Source organism: Camponotus vicinus, unplaced genomic scaffold (assembly GCF_025532165.1).
Source record: "Camponotus vicinus isolate PSW18456_S1 unplaced genomic scaffold, iyCamVici1.0 SCAF_1, whole genome shotgun sequence".
Taxonomy (NCBI): Eukaryota; Metazoa; Arthropoda; class Insecta; order Hymenoptera; family Formicidae; genus Camponotus; species Camponotus vicinus.
Window position 1 is genome coordinate 37,552,239 of NW_028141945.1, and position 16,502 is coordinate 37,568,740.

The 16,502-nt window shown below is 31.0% G+C and overlaps 2 protein-coding genes across 2 annotated transcripts in view; one reads left to right on the forward strand and one right to left on the reverse strand.

Annotated features, from left to right (window-relative positions):
* The window catches only part of Hipk (Homeodomain interacting protein kinase), a 129,976-nt gene that overhangs the window by 68,334 nt on the left and 45,140 nt on the right, over positions 1-16,502 (forward strand). The gene's annotated exons all lie outside the window — the stretch shown is intronic.
* Positions 1,341-5,289, reverse strand: LOC145970147 (uncharacterized). Its single transcript, XM_083096690.1, has 5 exons — positions 5,276-5,289; positions 2,583-4,732; positions 2,134-2,365; positions 1,733-1,915; positions 1,341-1,616 (listed from the first exon to the last, which is right to left on the reverse strand). The coding sequence occupies exons 2-5, from the start codon at positions 4,662-4,664 to the stop codon at positions 1,492-1,494; spliced, it is 2,622 nt and encodes an 873-aa protein (XP_082952816.1). The 5' UTR covers positions 4,665-4,732; positions 5,276-5,289; the 3' UTR covers positions 1,341-1,491.

A 16,502-nucleotide genomic window follows, 5' to 3' on the forward strand; every position in this document is an offset into this window, starting at 1 on the left:
GATTCCAGGCATGCGTAAAACATTATTATTCTAAATGTGTTTAAAATGACACTGCAATATTTTTTGCGCAATATTTATATTTATACGTAGCTATTTATCACGACAGATATACCATACCTAATGTGATTGGTAGAATGCAATAGAAATAACATTTGCTATCTCACAAAAGATTCTCAAGATTTCCTGTTTATTTTTGTAAATATCTGCGTTATAAATGATATCAGGATATTTTCCATAGTCTACTGTCTGCGCGATGTCGTAAAAAAGGCTCAGCTTGAGCGACAAGGTACATAATAGGCTTTACAGGATCTTTAAACTTTAAAAGGACGACATCTGAACAGCTGATGCTTTCTAAGATACTCAGGTATTCTTCGTAATAAATTCGGGATACATTTGAAAAATAAATCAATTGATGTCAAAAAATGCCGGTTGGAAAAGTATAGAAATTAAAACTAAATTTAGAAATATTTTTTACACATGCGTGTACGTATACGTATATGAATAATAATGTCTGTTTTATAACGTTATTATTCTTGGCAAACGATTTTCCCCATGTTTGATATCAGGTTGATATGAGCGGTTCACTTCTCATAGTTCTCACGGTAACAAAAACGATTGTATCCCCCGCACATTGTACGATAACAAACATTCCTCTTGATCAATTAACGCGGATAATCGTGAATTTTATTACAGCATCTGTTGTAAGTGATATCCAGGTGCTAAACGAAGGGTGTGCCTATAGCGTTTGATACTTTTTTTCTGCCGGAATCGAAATGAAATACGATCGCCTTCCGGTCTCGTACGAGTGAGTGACAAGTAATTTTCGTTACAAGAATACAAAGTTCGCTATACGAATTAATAAAATATTCAAATACAATTCTACTTGTAAATATTACAGTAATACTTGACATAACAATGTCGTGCAATTTCGCTTCGAGCCGGTTAAAATCAATATATACGAAGAGTATGCTTCATGGGATGCATCCCGATTGATCAACGTTCACACGATTGTGCAGATGGTGCCGTTAATGTTACAATTTTACCAAATAACGAGGTAATCGGGGTGGGCGTAACCGTGACGGATACAGGGGCAGTTAAAACCTCGAGCTATTTGTTAAAGCTGGGTAATTAAAGAGCAGTTTTTCCCAACGCCATATGCAACTCTTATTGGCTCATCATACGAGAATTGGCAATCGTTAATTCAATCCATAGATACCAGGCAACAGAAATATTCCAAAAATAAAATACGAACAGTTTAAATATTTATATTTACTTTGGAATATATGATAAGAATGTATGTTGATAATAGTCGATTTTTTATAATTATTTGTTCCCTTTAAGTGATTAATGAGAAGCATAATTTAATGCCATATTTTTTATAATATTAACGCCAACATAATCGACACTCTCTATGATGTCTTTAAAAATTATATATGGCATTTCTTTAAAACTATTTTTTAACAAAACAAAAATTAGCAGTATCTTGAGGTCTTACTTATCGTTAGTCCTTCTCGAGTTCCATTTGCCAAGAATCAGAATAAGAATAAGAACAATACCAATAAACATTGCACCAACGGTCACATCGATAGCATTTGTTTCAGCGATGCAATCTGTTTCTGAAATAATATTTTACCATTACATTCAAAATTAAAAACAGTTTAATTAAAAACAATTAATAAAAGCATTGCCTTTTGAATGTCACAATATATTATAATCTATATACACAATACACCTGTTTTCCAGCAATTCTGGATGCACTCGTTAAATGCAATCAAATGGATATCGGAGATAACAACGTCTATTTGATCTCCGATGTTTATTGTAGTATTTACTTTGCATACAAATACTCCATTATTTATTGAAGCGGAAAATAATTGCAAATGTCTGTCTGCTGTGTCCCCACGCATTTTTTTCTCTGTTAATTGAAAAAAATTGTTATGATATATCTAAATATAAGATGACGAAAAAGATTAGGATAACATATAATCAAATATTAAATAATTACAATCATTAATAATTATAATAACAATATTAAATAAAAATTATAATCAAATATTAAATACATATCATATCATAAACAATGATCTATATCAATTGTTGCAAAAGTTTAAAAGTTAAAGATTTTCGATATACCTTGTGCTCGCGGGAAATTATTGCTATCCAAATGCACATCGATAGAAATGAAATCGAGGAAAAATTTCGTTTCATTATGAGCATAATGAAAAGTAATTCTATTTTCTTTATTGTCACCGTCTACTGGACTCTCGACAGATTCCTTCCAACTCAAAGTCATCTTGGCTATTTTTTCATTGCAGGTACCCGTTATTTTTGCGTTCATCGGAACCGTTAATGTAGCATTGCCTATCTAAAAATATAATTTTGCATTTGATTATTCGATAAAATAATAATTAAATATATCGTTAAACTTTCTCTTTTCAAGACATCAATTAAATAAAAAAGTCTAATCTCCTGGTTTTTCTACGACTATTTTCATGAATTGTTTTTTTATAAATATACGACATGTTTTTTTTTCGATAAAATACGCGACAGTATGTTTTTTTCGATAAATATTAATATTTTACCTGAAGGCCTTTCATTGCGTATCGCAAATTGATTTGGATCATCATGTTAGTCAGAATGCACGTTACCCCGGTCTCAATATCTCTAAGGATATAATCAAATTCGAAAGTGATATATTTCATACAATCTATTGTCGTATTTTCTTTACAATTAGTGCATTTTGGAGGCATCGGGGTTGAAATCGTTATAGTTGTTTCGGATTCGGTTATACTTGTTGTATCTTTCATCGTTGTTGTTACAATCGTCGTCCCGTCTGTTTCCATTGTCGGTTCCGATGAAGGAATTGGCGGAGTGGGTGATGGTATTTCGTATACAGACGTCGGCTCATTTGTTACGATCGTCGGGATTGAAATCGTTATAGTTGTTTCGGACTCGGTTGTACTTGTCATTTGTGATGGAGCAATTGGCGAAGAAATTGACGGAGTGGGTGATGGTATTTCGTATATAGACGTCGGCTCATTTGTTACGATCGTCGGGGTTGAAATCGTTATAGTTGTTTCGGACTCGGTTGTACTTGTCATTTGTGATGGATCAATTGGCGGAGGAATTGGCGGAGTGGGTGATGGTATTTCGTATATAGACGTCGGCTCATTTGTTACGATCGTCGGGGTTGAAATCGTTATAGTTGTTTCGGATTCGGTTGTACTTGTCATTTGTGATGGAGCAATTGGCGGAGTGGGTGATGGTATTTCGTATACACATGTCGGCTCATTTGTTACGATCGTCGGGGTTGAAATCGTTATAGTTGTTTCGGATTCGGTTGTACTTGTCATTTGTGATGGAGCAATTGGCGGAGGAATTGGCGGAGTGGGTGATGGTATTTCGTATATAGACGTCGGCTCATTTGTTATGATCGTCGGGGTTGAAATCGTTATAGTTGTTTCGGACTCGGTTGTACTTGTCATTTGTGATGGAGCAATTGGCGAAGAAATTGACGGAGTGGGTGATGGTATTTCGTATATAGACGTCGGCTCATTTGTTACGATCGTCGGGGTTGAAATCGTTATAGTTGTTTCGGACTCGGTTGTACTTGTCATTTGTGATGGATCAATTGGCGGAGGAATTGGCGGAGTGGGTGATGGTATTTCGTATATAGACGTCGGCTCATTTGTTACGATCGTCGGGGTTGAAATCGTTATAGTTGTTTCGGATTCGGTTGTACTTGTCATTTGTGATGGAGCAATTGGCGGAGGAATTGGCGGAGTGGGTGATGGTATTTCGTATACACATGTCGGCTCATTTGTTACGATCGTCGGGGTTGAAATCGTTATAGTTGTTTCGGACTCGGTTGTACTTGTCATTTGTGATGGAGCAATTGGCGAAGAAATTGGCGGAGTGGGTGATGGTATTTCGTATATAGACGTCGGCTCATTTGTTACGATCGTCGGGGTTGAAATCGTTATAGTTGTTTCGGATTCGGTTGTACTTGTCATTTGTGATGGAGCAATTGGCGGAGGAATTGGCGGAGTGGGTGATGGTATTTCGTATACAGATGTCGGCTCATTTGTTACGATCGTCGGGGTTGAAATTGTTATAGTTGTTTCGGATTCGGTTGTACTTGTCATTTGTGTACTTTTCATCGTTGTTGTTATAATCGTCGTCCTGTCTGTTTCCATTGTGGTCGCTTCCGATGGAGCAATTGGCGGAGTGGGTGATGGTATCTCGTATATAGACGTCGGCTCATTTGTTACGATCGTCGGGGTTGAAATCATTATAGTTGTTTCGGTTATACTTATCGTTGTATTTTTCATTGTTGTTGTTATAATCGTCGTCCCGTCTGTTTCCATTGTCGGTTCCGATGGAATAATTGGCACAGTGGGTGATGGTATTTCGTATATAGACGTCGGCTCATTTGTTACGATCGTCGTTGAAGTAATCGGAAGTGTCATAGTAACCGTAAATGATATAGTTTCTGGCATGTCTGTCGTTATTTCTTTATCTGTTACAGTTGAAGATGTCTCAGATGACGATTGTGTCGTACTCGTTATGTATTTCTGCGTTGTAGATCGTGTTGCCTGGGATGTCGGTATTGCTGAAGGAGATATTGGCGGTATTTTTGTAGTTGTTCTGTCTGTAGTAGTCATTTCCGATGGTGAAGTCAGTTCTGTAGATGATGCTGTCGTTCTTACTGATTGTGAATAGGCCGTTGTACCTATCGAAATTATTTGTCTCATTTTGTTTTCTACAATTCGCATATACGCGTAATATCTTTACATTTAAATTAAGATTCGATATTCTTATTTGCCTTTATCATGCATAGAACCGTTAGATAATTGATATTTTTTCAATATTTATGCTTATCAAATATCTAACTGCCGGTGAAAATAATGTTTCATGAAAAAAATAGGAAATTAAAATTACGTAATGTTTCATGAAAAAAATAAGAATTAAAAATTACAGAAAAAATTTCTTTTGATTTTCATTGAAAGAGAAAGAAAGAGAGAGAGAGAGAGAAATTATTTTTCTCGCAATGTATGACAAAAAATCATCCTATACTTTCATTTTTTTTACAAAAAGAAAGAATTACTTTTTTATCGATTTACAGATTTTATCAATTTAACTTGTATTTGTTCAAAAGAGAGATTAATTAGAAAATTATTAATTGTTATAAAATTAGTTATCAAATAGAAATTACTCATCATTACAAGAAATTGAAACCACAATTATTAAAAAGATATAAAAAGGGTTACCTAACTGTAGAGCAATGAAACTATAACATAATAAATCACGATTATAAAGATCACTATTCCAATCAATAATATTACACGTGTATTTTTCATTTTTGTTTATTTTTATTGATTTTTGTTTATCTTTATTTCTTTTCAAGTTTCTTCAAGAATTCACCGTTATATACACATTTTGTTACTTCGTATTCGCTACAATTAATTATAACCGCACACGCGATTTAATGGCAAGTACGATATAATCAGTAGAAGAAATAATAAGAGATTATCGAAAACACGCAAGCACTAGGAGAAATTGCCTAATTATTATAATTGTCGTTAATCACGAAAACCAATAATTAGTTCGTTTCGTGGAACAAAAAAATTACTCGGTCAAGCGCGCGGCAGTAGTTAATATAGACAACGAATATAACTCTTCCCTTCAGTTTATCGACATTTAAGCGTTATCATTTCGTTTTCTGCCAGACGACGAGATAGGATATCGCTAAATTTTGTCTTCCTTCTATTTAATTGGTTCGCCGTATTCTAAACGTCGATTAGGCCGAAGATGATAATTTATGAAATGTTCAAATCTAACATTTTCATAGTTTTCTAATTTCGATCTTTCGAAAAATATAAATTTAAATGTAGAAAAATAAATAAATTTTTTAACAATCCCTTTTTCGATCACGTTTATTCAAAATGAACTGAAATTTATTTTCAGTTATTTACATTACATATTATTGTAATGTATAATTATATATTGAATAACGTAGCAAATACGCCGAAATAATTAACGGATCACGCACGAATGCACCTTTTTCCGCTGCGTAACCGGACATTGTTGTCCGGTTTTTCGTTTCTGCCGTATCATTACCTTCTTTGTTGGCGACTCGTGCCGGTGCATGTTGCAATCGAGACCAGGGAAATGAACCCAAGCTCCTTTAACCCCCATGCGAGTTACCCTTTCCCGATTTTGGTGACTCGTCAGCGATTGCGGTTTCAATTATTAACTCGACATGCAGCACGTGTAGGTGGACAATGCATTGGAATGGATAGAGTATGTCGTGACGAAAATCGCATTCGACTTGGTTGCGCAACGCACCCCGTGGTCATTAATTGCGTATTAAGCCCACACTGATCGTTGGTCTCGTTCTCTATTGCAACGTCATTCTTTCAGCTGCCTAATTTGCGGTTTCGCCTAACTTTCTCGATCAATTTATTGTACCATTCGAGCGATATTTAATTTACTTTGGAAATTATCGCTGCAGATTTTCTAATAAATGACTATGCTGCTTATCGCACTTATTGTGATTCAATTTTCAAATGAGAATTATAATTCTGTTTTCTGAAAATTTTCTTTAAAATTTTTTGAATGTTGACATCTCTTTCTTTTCCCTTTTTCTTTAACTTTTTTTCAGAAATGTGAGAATATTCACTCAGAAATAATAAATATAATATTTTAAATTCTTTTACATAAAATTTTACCTTTTTCACAGAAATAATAATATTCTAAAAATTTAAAAGAAAATTTCCAAGAGAATCTTTATTATTTGAGTTTTGTTTGAATTTGATTTAAATCAATTTGCGTTATTTTTATTGTAATCTTCAAATAAATTTTCTCATCACTTTATTTTAGAGAAAAAGTTAAATAATAACATTCCAAAAATGTAAGAGAAAATTTCCAAGAGAAGCTTTATTGTTTGAGTCTTATTTAAATCAATTATTTTTATTGCAATCTTCAAATAAATTTTCTTATTTCTCTGAGATGTTTAAAATAACATCTATTTGTATTACGTTTACGTTGTACTGTAGCAGGATTCGGAGCAGTGTTTTTTTCATTTTTATTTTTAGTATGTCACACTTTTATCATTTTTAGTTTTACCGGGAAATTCATAGCGATAAACTGTGCTCGAACTTTGGACGGTCGCAGATAATATAGAAATCATAATATAGAAGTCATAAAATAGATGTAGAAAGCAACACACAGATAATGATGATTGGATATTTTCTTTTGGTGATCTTAGTCTTTTGAGCGATTTCGAGCTAATGACTAGTCAAATTCGGATAAAATTTTCGATTAACTTTATAGAAGTTAACATTCTATAAAAATGATTATTGTGCATTCACATAATGTTTATTAGGATTCTCTGATAATTAAACAGTCTAAATTGCAATAAATCAGATTTTTTAGATTATTTAGCTCATTTATGTAATATATCTGAACAGAAAAACAGACAAATAGGGAGAAAGAAAGCGAGAGAGAATTTGATACTGAATTTAGATAAAATAACAAAATAACATTAGGTGATACACTGCCAGAAAAAAACAAAAAAGAAATCGATTATTTCTATTTCGAACTTTTTTCGTTATATGTCTCTTGTTTTGATAGAGAATATATTTTCGGATATTTTTTTCATAAATTCAATTATATATTATAATAAATTATATCGTCTATCAAAAGATAGACGATGTAGCCAAATACTAAAAAAGTTTCAAAAACCAAATACAGTTGCATCTGCTCGTTTACGAAACCCTTCGAGTTTTATCGAACGATCTTCACTCAGTGAAATCATCAGGCAATTCTTTCTTTTTTCTCTATGGTTAGATCGTTGTTATCGTGATTAAGCTTTAAGGATCTATTCAAGCTATCTAATTTATCGAAAATACATACTAAATTGATGATTGAACATTGCATCGCAAACGCGTTAGAGGAAAACATCTGCTGTATTACGAAACCCTTCGACGTTTATCAGTCAATCGTCACGTGGAAATTGTTAAAAATAACATTGAGAGACCGATCGAGCGACCCCGCGGAGCAACACAACGTCGAGATTTCGATAGATCAAGCCGAAGATCGATTTTGTTCAATCGACCATCTGCCGCGTCGAAGGGGTTGTTTGTGGCAAACCCTTCTTGGACCTTCGGACCTTTACATGCGAGTGGTTACCCACAATACACGACGAAAGGTGCACCAACAATACGAATGAACGGGTACATTGATTGTTTCATTTGTCGCGAATATTCACGAATAATACGTTAAATTAAAATAAATAATTATTGACACTATGCATGCGATCCAAAATTATTTCGGAAACTTCCAAAGTTTACTTCCAAAAAGCTTCTTGTGGTAATAATTAATTTTCATCATGCGATATTATTTAATCATAAGTCCTTGAAGAAAATAGTATATAATTAAAATTAAACATATAAATTGGTTAGATGGCAATATATATAATTAAAAGTTTAATATAAATAGTATAAAATAAAATAGTATATTATATAATAAAAAGTTTAATAATAGCATATTTTGTGTTTTAAAAATTTGGAAGAAACTATAAATGTAATTCTCTTATACTTTTAAAATAATTTTTCACTATTGAATATTTGCATCGATCTCTTTAATTATAGACTTTACGATACCCTTTACGAATGTTTGAAAAGATGTAGATTATCGTAAAATATTATGACAAATCCATCTTTATATAGAAAGGCGGTTGGTTCGTTGTCGCCCATATGTGTCCGAGCAGAATTGAACTGTGATTTCTCTATGAGAACCGGAAGTGACCCAATTAACAGTTGCACGTTAGCTCGATAATATATGTGAGTACGCGTAACACGTAGAAATTCCCACAAAATTTCATATTGAGCGAGCGTTTTCAACTCGCGCGCGCGCAGAGTTTCCCATAGAACACCCCCAACGATAAATAATGCATGTCGATTTGCTCCGCTTCGTGGCGATTTCACGCGAAGCCGTGACACCGAGACGAGACAACTGGACAAAAGGGGGATTTACATAAATTCCGCTGTCATACGATTCAACATAGCCCGAGATTGACGCTCCTGATGAATAAATTTTCCAGGGTCTCTTTTTGTGGGAAACTTTGATTGAAGAAATCGTGACAAGGAAATTGATATCTAGATTCGTAAACAAGTCCATGAATAAACATAAATATCGCATGATTATTTCTGCGCGATTCTATCACATATATTTTACTACGTGTAAGTTATGTTTGTAACCGCAAACCGTAAGTGTATTTATTCTTACTGGTGTAGAAGGGAATTAAATTCATGAGTAGAATCCAAGAAAAGATTACTGTAATAACCCGCATATCTACAGGCATATCTATATGCAAAATTATAGCAACGTTTTATGTCGCGTGTTATCTGCAATGTTATCTGCCGTGAAATTTCCTGAGAAATGTATCATATAACATAATTATGCGTCATGTGTTTCTTGCTTTTTATTATTTTTTTATACAGTTTTCATTCTGTGTATATTAGCTATTGAAATATTATAAAAATAAACACTTACAGTGATTATTTAGAAAAATACTTTTTTCTAAAATTTTTCTTCTTAATATTAACACCTCATATTCTAGATATCAAATCCTCAATTAATTTTTATTCATCTTTAAATTTTAAATTATCTTTAATTTTATAATTTTGAAATTTTTTATCTCAATACGCTTTCCTTAATCATTTAAAGACTATGCATAAGTCTTTAAATGATTAAGGAAAGCGTATTGAGATAAAAAATTTCAAAATTATAAAATTAAAGATAATTTAAAATTTAAAGATAAATAAAAAAATTAATTGAGGATTTGATATCTAGAATATGAAGTGTTAATATTAAGAAGAAAAATTTTAGAAAAAACTATTTTTAGACTGATGCATAATTCGTTCTATGCATCGTGAAACAATCGAGTTTTGTTTAACTAGATATAATTATGGAAGAATTAATTCAAATATCGACTCAATTTCGTTATCCGTTCATTGATTCGCGAATTAACATGCAGCTTAAGAATTGATATCCGACGCGTAAATTGTGCGAAAACTTTCACGAAGAACACCTGCAAAGATGAAACGGAGAATATACGGTTACATGCGTAAAATTTATGTTGCGTGAAGCAACCGTCCTCGCAAGAGCATTTTTTCCTTCGTGAGAAACGGCTGCGATGGCGATCGTCCGTAACACACCAAAGTGTAAAAAGTTTTGCGAGATAATTGTAATATTCGTAAATAACACGTAGGTATGCGAAGGAAACGCCCTGTTGCAGCAAGACTTAAAGGAACAGATGGAATTTTATTATCAAGTCTGTTCATAATTTGACGCGGCGAGTATTGATTATTGACTTGTATATACATTATAAAAAAACGAAAGTTTAATCATAATTAAAAAGAAATTTAGCATATTTTTATTTTAAAAAATATTATTATTTTCAACATACATATATATCACGCGTAGCTATAAATTGACATAATTCATGATGATTTCTTTGACTTATTAGTATTGTTATTATTTTTTTATGGTAATATTTATTCGTATAATTTGTTGCTTATGTTTCAACAACATGTCGTAACAAGTTGACGATTTGCGATCTGTAATTTGTGTCATCGATTTCATAATCCCATGACATCATTCACTTTCTAGTGCTTTCTATCGAAAATGCATTCATGGTTTTATAATCACAATCCGAACAGCAGCCTTATGCGTTCCATAGATGTTAAAATTTCCGTTGGCGCGTTGTAGGAAACGGTCGACAGAATCCTTTGAAAGTATTTCCTTTCGGAAATATCGACTTCCGGATTAAGAACCCATCGTCACGAAATCGATCTGGGGGGGGCACGCGCTTCCTGCATTAGTGGTATGGTTTCCTATAAATGCACAGTCATTGATATTGATTAGGTACATTCGAGTAATTGGCCACGATATGAGAAAAAAAGGCTTTAACTAAACTTAAATGTAAAACTTTGAGACAGTTTTTATTTTTTCTATTTTTATTTAATTTTTTAATAAATTCACATAAACAATATTTTTTATATTGATCATTGTTTATAATCTTATCACTATTTTTTAATTACTATGAGAGAAAGAGATTTAGTTTTTATTTTCTTTAATTATAATAAGCAAAATGAGAAAGAAAGAAAGAGATGTATTTCGCCCATTTTCCCATGATAGCGTTTTATCTTTTATCTTCCTCTCAGAGATTTGTGCATCGATCCGGCATATCGCATGTTTAGGAATGACAACGACATTATGGGGCTCACGATAATATATTGATCTTACAAACGAGGAGAATAATATATTTTATCGGATGTTAATACGTCATTCGATTATACAAATATTATATTATAACGACCGTCGTTTCATTTGTAACGCGTAGAAAATCGCATATATTGCATGTTGTGTCGATAAATTGAGCCTGCATTAGATCTTTCAATTCAACTGAACCAGAAAATTTGCTGGATTAATCTTGCATATGAAAAATACACACAAGAAAAAAGGGCTTTGAGAAATTTACGATTTTATTTAATTTAATCTCAAAAAATTATATTTATTTAATTTTCTGTTTAATAGAATCACATTTTTTTCCATAACATCTGCAGTGTATATCAATTTACGAAAAGAACAGAATGTGATAAAGGGTCTTCTTTATGTAACCATGACCCGTCACTTCCATGCTGGGGGTACGTGAACCATATGGTTCATGTGATCAATCATGCACGCGATCATGTTGGCGATCAAGCTATCGAATTTGCGAAATTTAAACTTTGCACGCGCGAATAATTTTTCGCTACACTTGAGCAGCTTCGTGAGAAACAAATTTTACGTTGTGTCTTCGTTATCTTTGTGACGTATTTTTAGACTTATTTTACTATAACTTTTGAATATATCATTAAAATGAATATATGTTTCGCGAAAGCATTTTATGTGTATTTGTGGTCATATATATAAAAATATTTTACGTTAAAAAATTATTTAATATGATAAAATTAATATAATATTAAATATATTTCTTATTAATATGTATTTTTTATTATTTCGTGATAAAATATTAAATATAAAGTACATGAAATATGAAATAAAATATTGTATTTTTCATTCAATTCATCATTTTCTAGAAAGTATTGTGACACGTACTTCGAACAGGATGATATTTATCAAATAAATTTAATTAGTGAAAGAAAAACTAATTGCATTTTTGTGTGCGATTCTATTGTTTAGTTATTAAATACATTTGTACATCAATTAGTGTTCAATTATAATTAATTTACGAAAGTTGTATTAACTTATGGTGCTACATAAAAAACGATGAATCTCATTTTGGCTAGAAATCTGAAGAGGACGGTCTGCGAAAAATTGCATTTGCGTTGTAAAATTGTGGTTGCATAATTTGTGAATTCGTCCGAGGTGTTCGGGCATTGTTCATTGTGTGACAAGTTGCACCTGCAGTTTTACGATTGCTAAAAGCGGAAGAACTCCCCCAAGTACATGCTTCACCTGTGCTTTTCTGTTCTCGGACGTGTGCAGAGTACGATAAAAGGACAATGGTATATGTTAAAAACGGCATTTATCTGCATAAAGATCGGTGCTCAAATGCAACGAATGCAGACTCAATGCGTTTAAAATGCTTCACGCAGTTTACGATCCGTCACCGGTGATTATAATCTACTTAATTTATATTAAAGAATGAATATATGACATACATATATAAATTTGTAGTTAAATATTTTATAAAAAATGAATATATTGTTATCATTTTATAATATAAAATGATAACAATTTTATAATATAACATATTGCTATCATTTTATAATATAAAATTAATATTATATTATTTCTTGATGGTAAATTTAATTGTATAACGAGTTTTTTGCATTTTGCCAGTAATTTTTCGTAAATATATTTGGAAAGAAGAGAGAGAGAGAGAGAGAAATTTATGCATAATTTTATATAATTGTACTCTTTCTTTGTTTCCTAACAACTTTTTAGATATTATTAAAAAAATATTATAAAAAGTAATTTATTAAAAAAGTAGCTTTCAAAAATCTTTTTACCGGTAAAGTATGTACCTTTCACCAACGTAAGGTATGTTGTGGACTTCACTGTATTACCTTCTTTTGATTATACTGATGTTTTGCTTATGCTCTATTGGATAAAGGTACTTTCTACCTTACCCAATATGCATTTGATAAGATGTCGCTACATCATTTCCTTGGTACATTAATTTATATTTACATATTGTTAAATAATAAATATATACATATGCTATTTTTCCATCTTTTAATTAAAAAAAAGTAAAAGCTTATCGCATATTTAATGAAGCATTGTAAGTATCGGGACTTCTATTTCAATTTGTTAAAAATATTTCATATATAAAATAAATATAATTTTAATAATTGAAGTAATTGATAAATTCCGAAGATAGCGGAAAATTAGATAATTTAAATGCAATATCTGACACATTAATATTTTCGACATGGTATTGTCTTTCGAAAGTTTCCTTTGTCAGGTGAAAGTCACCGTTATATATAATTCTATGAAAAACTGTCCTTTATTCTGGCTCTTAACATGTTACATGAAAGCCCAACCTATTTTATCATTAAATATATATATATATATATATATATATATATATATATATACATAATACAAATATATATATACATATATATAATATATAATACAAAATGCACACTATATATTTCGATTTTCCACTATAATTTACAAATATTATAATGTTAGTTAATTAATCATTTAAATTATAAGTTGAAACCATGATGTTAGATTAAATTTCAATTCTAATAAGTAGATTAAATTTAATTTAAATTCCCAATTATTAAAAAATAATTTAGCGCGTTAAAGGCGAAATAAATTTTTAAGTAGGGATTACAAAGTATCAAGGTTTCTTTGCGCTGTAGAATCGCAAGACTACTTGTAAACTACACAAACGCAAAAAATATATAGACATTAAGGTGGAGGACTCTCACCGGCACCCACTACCACTGATAAATTTATCATTCGTGTCTATTTACAACTGAATCAATAATCGATGCCTTAGATGCGCCTCGCGTGTAGACGCAATCGTGCACCCGCATCGCGGAAACGTGACTCTAAAGCACTTTACGTTACCCCGTTCATTTCAACTTTCATATCGGACCGCGTTTTGAATCGACAATCTTCTTTAAAAAAATCACACTTATTCTTATAAAATTCAAAGCTAAGAATATTTCATTTCAATCTTTACCTGACAGATTGAAAAAGTCTGAGTATTTATCTGCGAATCATGTTCCACGAGCATTGGGGACATTTGGGGAAAGTAAGTAAAATTTTAAGTGAATAATCGATTGATTCTTGGTACATTTCATTCTCTTTCTTTTCAAAGAAAAAATAAAGATATTTGTAATACAGTAGAAGAGATTACAAATTATTGAATATCTGAAATCAATATTTCAATTTAATAGTTAAAATGTATAGAAGTACAAAATCGCGTTTATATTTGTTAATAAATTCAACATTGCTGTATATTATGTAATATTACATCTCAACGAAGAACGCTTTCATTTGTTGAGTTTGTTACAAATGATTAAAGTCGGCGAGAAATATAAATAACTAAATACTATTTAAATTCTATAAAGGATGTAGTCTATAGGCCTTTTGCCTAAAATTTTTCCAACTCGAAATTGGACTTCATTTTTCGTTTAAAATGAAATCATGATACATAAAATATGAATACATAAGTTTCCACAGATGTCCATTTTTTGCAAATGCGTGTCTTGTATTATATTGATAATATGCATTATTAACAAGTTGTTGACGATTATTTATCGTAGGCGATTGCAAAGCGATAGATAAACAGTACACGTGTCGCATACATGTCCGGTATTAAGATTTCAACCGGCATAATTAAACGCGGATTGTTATTGTTTCCCTAATAATCAATATATATATATATATATATATATATATATATATATATATATATGTATGTATTTATTTATCACATTTAGCACTCTTATGTATGTATTTTTCAGTATATTTGCGCAATGTATAAATATTCGTCAGCTTGACTTTACTTTGATTAAAACTGGATTGAAACGGACTTAATGAAAATTTGATTGAAACGGAAAAATAGTATCTGGAAATATAAGAATTAATTCACTTTAATTATTTATTATTCATCGCGATTTTATCATCATAGTTTTATCGTTTGATGTACAGTGTAAATTATGCACATACATAACATCATATTATCTCTTACTCATTCATAATTTCACAAGTGTGTGTAGATGTGTATTCCGTATTTCGTAATTTATTGTATCGACTTATTGTAGAAACATCGTGCTTGATTAAATTGCATGAAAATATCTCTTATTTACATTCGATGTGATTATCGGCAATACAAAATTGGGACGTTTGCATTTTTACATGCAAATCATTGTTTTTAACAGCAGTATACGTATTTTGCACAACACAAAATTATCTGATTGTAATAATAATTAATATTCTGCAATAATTGCACATTGCGCAAAATTAAATGCAGGATTCCACGTTAAAAACAAACATTTCATAAATTAAATTTAATATAAATATATAATATATAATGAATATATAATGAATATATAATGAATCATTTTTGAATTTGCTTTATACTTTTGTTATTTCAAATAATCCACTACCTGCATTAAAAAGAATTTTCAAGTATGACATTAGATCTCATTATTTCGGACCAAGGATTATTTTCACAAGCTGTCTAACTAAAGCTTTGAATTATGAATTACAGTAATAAAGTCTATTAGTTTACTATGTGCATTTGACACATAACTTCTTTCTGTAAAAAAAAAAAATAAAATATATTGTAACTTTATCGATAGGAATCTATCTATAAAAAGAATAATATTAGTTTTTTTTTCGAAAATTGACATTTATATTTTTCAAAAATTAATATTACTTAAAAAAATTATGTGTTTATATTTTAACTATGCAAAAATACAAAATACAAACCTTTTTTTAAGTATTTTATTTAGAACTATTACTCTCTCAAAATACTACATACATAATGGAAATGATTAATTTATTTTTATCTTGAAAAATGTGTATGTGTTATTAATTATTAAATAAAATAAAATTTAATAAAATTTATTAAATTTAATAAAATTTTGTCTTAATTTTTGTGGCGAATTATAAGTCATGTATAATACGGGCAGTAAATGAAACTTTTAATTTCTTTGCGATGACATTATATTAAGATTATCGAAAAAAATTATTTCGACGTATTGCCATCAGGTCATGTAAAATCATTCATCGAAATGTTACTTTTCTTCTCTGCGTGGAAAAATTGATTAAAGGCAGATGCGTTTGTTATTAGAGCGTTTCCGTGTGGTGCAAAACATTACGCTTGCTTGGAATGATAAACGATGTGTACGAGCGATGTCGTTAATCATTCATGATTACAGTACGGGGACATTTCGTAG